Source organism: Cupressus sempervirens, chromosome 5, assembly GCF_028749045.1.
Source record: "Cupressus sempervirens isolate cs-2001-9-10 chromosome 5, ASM2874904v1, whole genome shotgun sequence".
NCBI lineage: Eukaryota > Viridiplantae > Streptophyta > Pinopsida > Cupressales > Cupressaceae > Cupressus > Cupressus sempervirens.
The window spans coordinates 258,131,359-258,138,585 of record NC_143122.1 but is presented as its reverse complement, the minus strand read 5'-3'; the positions used below and the strand labels follow the sequence as shown (position 1 = coordinate 258,138,585).

At 32.0% G+C, this 7,227-nt stretch overlaps 1 protein-coding gene across 1 annotated transcript; it reads left to right on the top strand.

Moving 5' to 3' along the window:
* Positions 1-373: 373 nt before the first annotated feature.
* Positions 374-2,501, top strand: LOC149555524 (NAC domain-containing protein 22-like). Its single transcript, XM_089833656.1, has 3 exons — positions 374-586; positions 1,292-1,551; positions 1,985-2,501. Exons 1-3 carry the CDS (start codon positions 418-420, stop codon positions 2,357-2,359), a joined length of 804 nt encoding a protein of 267 aa, XP_089689782.1. The 5' UTR covers positions 374-417; the 3' UTR covers positions 2,360-2,501.
* Positions 2,502-7,227: the final 4,726 nt, after the last annotated feature.

Sequence of the window (7,227 nt, the reverse complement as noted above, 5' to 3'; positions counted from 1 at the left end):
TAATATAATTAAATTACAATCTAATAAAATAACCCATTGATGAAAAAAAATAATAGACACATCAATATGAACACATTGACCACACTACAAGGGTCAAAGTGTCTAAAAATCTTAATAACGTTATTAACGTTTGCCCATTTTTCCTCCTTGTGTGGGCTTTGACCCCATTTCAAGAACGACGCGATTCTCTCTCGCGCGCGTTTGATCCAACCACTAAAAACATATTATTGTTTCTTACTCTGACGCGAAAAATCTGTGCGTGTGGGACACTCTTACAACTCTTTTCCTTGTTACCCACTCTACATTGCCACGAAATTTCCACGACTATTCCAAGCTTCTTGATTTTCTTCTTCATAAGTCGGAGGCCATGAATTGGATTTCATTGTTAAAAAATTGAAGTTGAATTGATTTCTGAAGATGGAGAGCAGATTGCATGGAGATTTTGATCTTCCAGGGTTCAGATTTCATCCCACAGAAGAGGAGTTAGTGGGCTTCTATCTCAGGAAAAAGATTCAAGGACAACATTTCAGCTTTGATATAATTGGAACCTTGGATTTGTATCGCTATGATCCATGGCAACTCCCAGGTATTGATGAAGTAGAGAGGATAGGATCTCATGGATCAATCAAATGTTTCAAATTCAAGATTTGGATGGTTGAAATCATATAGTTTTAGATCATATAGAAGTTATGAATGGTTGAAATAATAAATAATGTATTTTTTTTTGAGGTTTTTGTTGGTCTAGGGATCATATTTTGGACATGGCTATCCTCTCTACAAATTGCATCATTGACTCAATTTAAAAAAAAAAAATGTGTAATGATTTTTTTTGAAATTTTCATCATTTGATCTTCATGATATGTATATTTTGTAATTGAAAACAACCAAAATTTTGAGAAAATTTTGCTGTGTTTTTGTGAATCTGAAAAAAAATCATGTTTGACTTTTATTTTTATTTTTTGTCTTAGTACATTTTGTATAGAGATTAGCCAGTACCTTATATTTTTGATGAGATCATTACTTCGTACTTTTGATGTGATGACGAAATCTACCTAGCCATCTCCCTCCAATGAAACCCCTCTCCACCACCAGTACATCATATCCCACTCTATCCCACTCCATAAGTAATGTGATGGCAAAATCTACAGCCTTAATAAGTCAACGGAGGAATCTGTTTTTGTTTTCTATTTTATAAAGTTGTTGAATCGTTTAGGATTCTTTACTATTAATGGGTATAATTTTTTTTTATATATATTCAAATGGGTTTATCATGAGCCTCATGTTGTTGTAGATCTTGCGTTGGTTGGAGAAGGAGAATGGTTCTTCTTTGTTCCAGTTGATAAAAAATGCTCTCAATCGAGAAGAAGCAGGCTTACAAGCTCTGGTTATTGGAAGGCTACTGGAACGGATAAACCAATTCGAGATCAGACGTTTCAATGTATTGGGCTTAAAAAGACTTTGGTGTTTTACAAAGGGAAAGCCCCAAGCGGAGTGAAAACGGACTGGATCATGAATGAGTATAGAATGCCAGATTTTCGCAGTGCAAAAAAGGTGTTTGTTCTTGACAAATTGAACTTTCTTCTGTCATTGGTTGTTTTTTTGTGTTAATTTGATTTTAGTATAGGGGAGATGATTTAGTAGTTGTCTAGGTTAATTTTGCGTAATTAGAATTTCTAATAGGTATGTCAAAATTTGCTGATTTTTTTAGTTGAAAATCATTATGTTCACCGCTAAATAACCGCTCACCAAAAAACTACTACTAGTATATCTGCTATCATTCTTTTGAAACTTTTTAGCTATCATTAAACCCTTCCCAATTTTTTAACCGAAGGTGGCTTTGAGAATATGTTTATAGATAGGGTCATTTGATCTTTTGTTGGATAAAGATCAGATTTGTTCTTTATTTTTCTTGCACAGATAAATAGATAAGTTTATACAATATTCAACTAATCGTATTTAAGAAGATATTCTCTTTATTTTGCAGAAGGATCTAGTGTTGTGCCGCATCTATAGAAAAGCCGCCACTCAGAAAACATTGGATGAGCGAGCCATGGCAGGAAGAGAAAGAAGGGAGGACCCCGCTGCTTCAAGTTTTCAGCATGATTTGAACTTGATGGATCATGAGAGTGGGCGAATTAGTGGTGGATTAACTTTCCTAAATAAGGCTGATGGTAAAGACACAATGGATTTCTTAAGCCCATTCAAAGACAATAAATTGAAGCTCCCTGAATTACAGGTACCTATGGTGTGTGTGGATAAGTTGCTCAGCCAGCCTATGATGAATCCATGGATAGAAAACACATGGACACCTTCCATTCTGCTATCATGTACTCCCAAGGGAGAATGGAATAACATCTGAGATTGTATTGCGACAATCAGTTCTCCACTTTTTTTTCCTAGAGTTTACAATGCAAATAGAAACGAGTTTTTTAATTACTATAATTAAGAACTATTTAACACTTTTAATCTAAGAATTAAACTTAATGTGTGATGTTTAAACAGTTCCCTTCCAATCTACTTAAAGCTGCTATCGCTCAAATAAATTTTCAAACCTTAAAAAAAGATAAAGGTTCATTAGCAGGTAAGTACGTTTGCCTGATGCTTATATCAGTGCTGATGCTCATATAGATGATTTAATATTTTTCTCTTTCAAAATGATAAAAAACTTTTTATTTTTTATTATTGTATCTTGTATGATGTTTGCCAATTTAATTATTATATTTTAAAGTTTTATCACGATCTAACTAAAGAATTTATGTCTCGAGCCAGTCACACTTGTGATATTGTATTTGATTTAAGGGCAACCTTAGTAATTAACCTTTTAGAAAGTAGATTAGATTCAATATGCTCATCTGTGATGCAGTGCAAACTGGTACTCTCTTTTGTTTTACAATATAATATTTTTCAATTCTCTTAGTCATGCTTGTAATAGAGATCTTTTTAGTTTATAAATTGATTATCATTATAATATTTAAAAATAATTATTTAAAGAATTTGATATTAGTAGTGCATGAATGAAATAACTATTTGGCAATTAAATATTTATGTAACATAGTTTTAAAGCTTTTAATTTTATATTAAAAAAAGTATTCTAATTCAAGAATATCCTCCAGGTTAAAATATGTTTTATAAACTATAATAATTCACAAACCTACAATCTACATATCAGAATTCAATTGATTCATCAATCAAAAGAGAGTAAAATAATTTATATAAATTATAAATTTAAAAATTTGGTATGTTTAGTTTAGAAATAAATAGTAAAAGATCTAATATATAAAATTTGAATTGGTCAAATACAATGTATTTAACCACTAATTAAGATGAGTAGGTCAAAATAAGTTAGAAATATTTCTTTAAGAAAATAGTTCTTGTTAGAAATATTTCTTGATAATATTAATGGCCAATTTGTCAAAATGCTTGTGTTTTATTAGATAGTCTAGCTAAGTGAAATGTTTAGAAACATTTGGAGCTATATCATGAGATGGTGATCTTATGTTTATTTTTTTAATCAAATTTTCTTTTTATCTATGGAAACTTTCTATCTTTCTCCTCCTCTCCTCTTTACTAGCTTCAATTTACTCTTTACCTTTATTCTTGTTGTTTTGTAATATTGAATTAATTTCCTTTGTGAAATTTTGCAGATTGCCATCACATTTCCACCTATTAGAAATGTTTCTAAATTCTTGTGTTTTGTCTCTTTTCTTCCTTGTATAAGTCATTTTCTAGCACCACAAAAAATAATGGAGTTGGATTTGGACAATTTTTTTTGACCATCTTTCTCAAATGTATACACATTCTTGCTACCATCATGAATGACCTTCTTGTGAAATTCCCATAAGGTCCATTTGGTTGCTAGAATATGATTTCAGAATAGGAATTTAGAATCTAAGATTTGAGATTTTAGAATTTAAAATCTAGATTATGGTTTTGGGAATTCAATTTGGGATAGTTTGGTTCAAACTCAAAAATATTTGATATTTCGAATTTAGTATTCTAGAACTGTTTGGTTCAAACTCAAAAATATGGAATTTTCCAAGGAGCTATAAAATCCTTGATATCCCTAAGTTTTCCAAACTTTGAAGGTAGGCTTGCCAAGCTTTCACAACTATACAAATTTAATGACTTTAGTCCTCCCAGGCAATGGAAGTCATTACACAACTCTCCCAAGCAATGATTTTAGTCCTCCCAGACAATTCCCCTTAACCTTCCTTTTTGCCTCTTATATATACAACCAAATCCTTCAATTGGATCCTATTTCATATTCATGATACACACACACGTGCACACATGCGCGCGCGCACACACACACACACACACACACACACACACACACACACACACACACACACACACACATGCACATGCACGCGTGCACACGCATGCGCACACACACACACACACACACATGCACATGCACGCGTGTGCGCGCATGCGCACACACACACACACACAATTTGATCAACTAACATTTTAGATTTATATATATTTAGAGATCATACCAATTTTTCCTCTCTCGTCTCTTGAAATGGCTGATTTGAATGAAATTCAAATGGTCTATCAACACTCCAGAAAAATGGCGATGGAACCATTACAATCAACAAGATCTATCATTTCACAAACAATCTTGTAATAGTAACATTGGAATAAGACTTGAGATTAATGATGAGTAATAATAGTGCATGTGATTGTAATGACACTATTCAATTTGAAGAGTTTGTTGATCTCTATATAACTTCATCTTTAACTGTGAACAAGGTGAAGAAGAAAATGAGTTAGACAATTTGTTGGAGTCATTCAATTTTTTTAATGAGAATAAAGATAGATATATCAATTGTGAAGAGATGAGATGAGTACTATTGAGGCCAAGATTAATACTAGATGTGCAAAACTAGAAGAGTTCTTGAAAATGATATGCATATTTGATTTAGATTGTAATGGAGAACATTTTGTTTAGTGACATTCACCAAAAATGTTTAGATTGAAGAAAATCAGATCTCAAAAGTTTTTCATTTATATTCATATGTAATCCAAGTTTTTGGCAAATTGGAATTAAAATGGGAATTGGAGAAATTCTACCTATTTAGATGGAATATCAAAGCCTAGATTTGAGGGTAAATGGGGCTACCAAATTCTAATTTTCTCAATTTAAATTCCAATTTTGCGCACCCAAACAATAGATTAGAAATTTTTAGGAATTACAAATGTCAATTCCTATCTAATTCCAATAACCAAATGAGACCTTAGTGCTTCCAAAAATACATGGAAAGAACTGATAGACATTAAACCACACAATTCTTCATCCATTTAAAAATCAATTTAAAAATTAATCCTAAACTACTCATTCATGGTCACCATATGTCACTTTTGCAATCAAGAAACTCTACTCAAGCTAGGATGCTTACACCTTTTGAAACCTAGATTTTCTATAACCTCCTCTCTCGGTTGGCCATACTACCATTAGCTAAAATTAATTTCCAAGACTTACCTCCAGATATAGGTGAAGTTTGAAAGAGAATCCTTTGCATTAGTTCCTCTTTTACCATCTTTAGAGTTAGTAGCATTCACATCATCTTGATTTTGTTTCCTTCTTTGAGGTAAATTCTACCTTTTAGGGGTTAAAGTGACTCCTTAATATATTATGGTTTTCTTCTTGTATTTGGGGACACACATAAGCACAATTCAACTAACTTCATAATGGAAAAACTTAACTAAGATTCCTTTATTGCTGCTACCATACCGTTGTTCTAGAAACTTTTTTTAATTTTTTTTTTTTGTCTCACTTCTTTACTGCATTTGGGCTTGAATTCTTCTTCGATATACATTTCTCTATTTTTATTTGCATTTACTTTGTTTACCACATCTCTTACATGAATCCTACAATAATTTATCTATCTTCTAATTAATGCCCTCTTATCCTTCAATGCATACTAGTATGCTTCATCCAACCCAAAATTAAAGACAACAAACTAGAAGTAGTTTTTTCATGATTTTGATTTCTAAATCACTCAAATGTTCTTTTATTAGACATACTAAATTAGAGAAATGTTTCATTAGTTAGGATCATTTGGAGTTTAATGGGATGGTGATTCCATGTTTATTTTTAACTTAAAATTTTCCCAAAGAACTTTCTATCTTATCCTTTTCTTTTCTTCAACTTAAACACACTCTAAAACTTAATTAAGTGTTATTTGAAAATATAAAATTAAAATTCCCTTATAAATTTTCATCACATTTCACCATCTTTTTCCTTCATATTCATCGGATCTTTATTCTCTTATCCTTTACTATATTGTTTGAACAATAAACCTAAACACAATCTCCCCTTTTTTCTTATAATATTATTTGAGAATATTTCCAAAGTTATGTATTTTGTCTCTTCCTTTCCTCCATAACTATTTTCCAACACTAAAATTAACAATATAGCTATCCAAGCTTTTATTTACTTCTCCTTATTGCTTGGGGGGCGGGGGGCGCGAGGGGGAGGAATTAGTTATTGAAGGTCTAGATGTTCAAATAAAACTGTTCACTGCTTAGTGAACCTATATCCATAAAACATTTCCATCATGCATGCACCCATTAGATAATGTAATAACTTAAACTTGTAGGTTACTATCAAATCAATTTGTAGAAATGTAAACATGAAACATAATAGATTCAATAACACATTTGACACAATGATTTAATGTGGAAATCCAATTTGGGAAAAACCACAAGTAACATGCTACTCATTCTCACTCTTTTGAAGTGATGCCCTACAAAAGGCCAACCCTGTTAAAGGTTACAATGCACACTATTAAATGTGACCTAGTTAAAGGATTTCAATCACTCTGTTAGGAGTGAGCCTTGTTAGAGGACTTTAGATCATTGACTTGGAATGTCACCCAGTTAAATGATTTACAAATGACTGTATGGTCAACCTTAATCCAAAGGATTTACCCTAGATTGATACAATGATTAGAGAGTAATAGTAAGGTTTGATGTAATAACAACTTACAACTCCATTTGTAGATTACAAATCTTTTTTTTAGTCCTCCATTTTGCTTGGCTTTCACACTCTTCAACTCTAATTTCTTATTCACCCTTCAAGCATCCATACCCTTAAGCCTTCTTGCTTTTCTTGCCAATGTAGTCTATTTACTTAGGTCACTAAATGAAGCAATACCCTAGACTCCTTGTTTTCCTTAGGCTCTCACACATGACAAGCCCTGCTTCTAACCAACCATC

Coding starts and splice junctions, on each gene's coding strand:
- LOC149555524 (XM_089833656.1), top strand. CDS start 418: ATGGAGAGCAGATTGCATGGAGATTTTGATCTTCCAGGGTTCAGATTT. Junction 587..1,291: donor TGATCCATGGCAACTCCCAG/GTATTGATGAAG, acceptor ATGTTGTTGTAG/ATCTTGCGTTGGTTGGAGAA. Junction 1,552..1,984: donor ATTTTCGCAGTGCAAAAAAG/GTGTTTGTTCTT, acceptor TTTATTTTGCAG/AAGGATCTAGTGTTGTGCCG.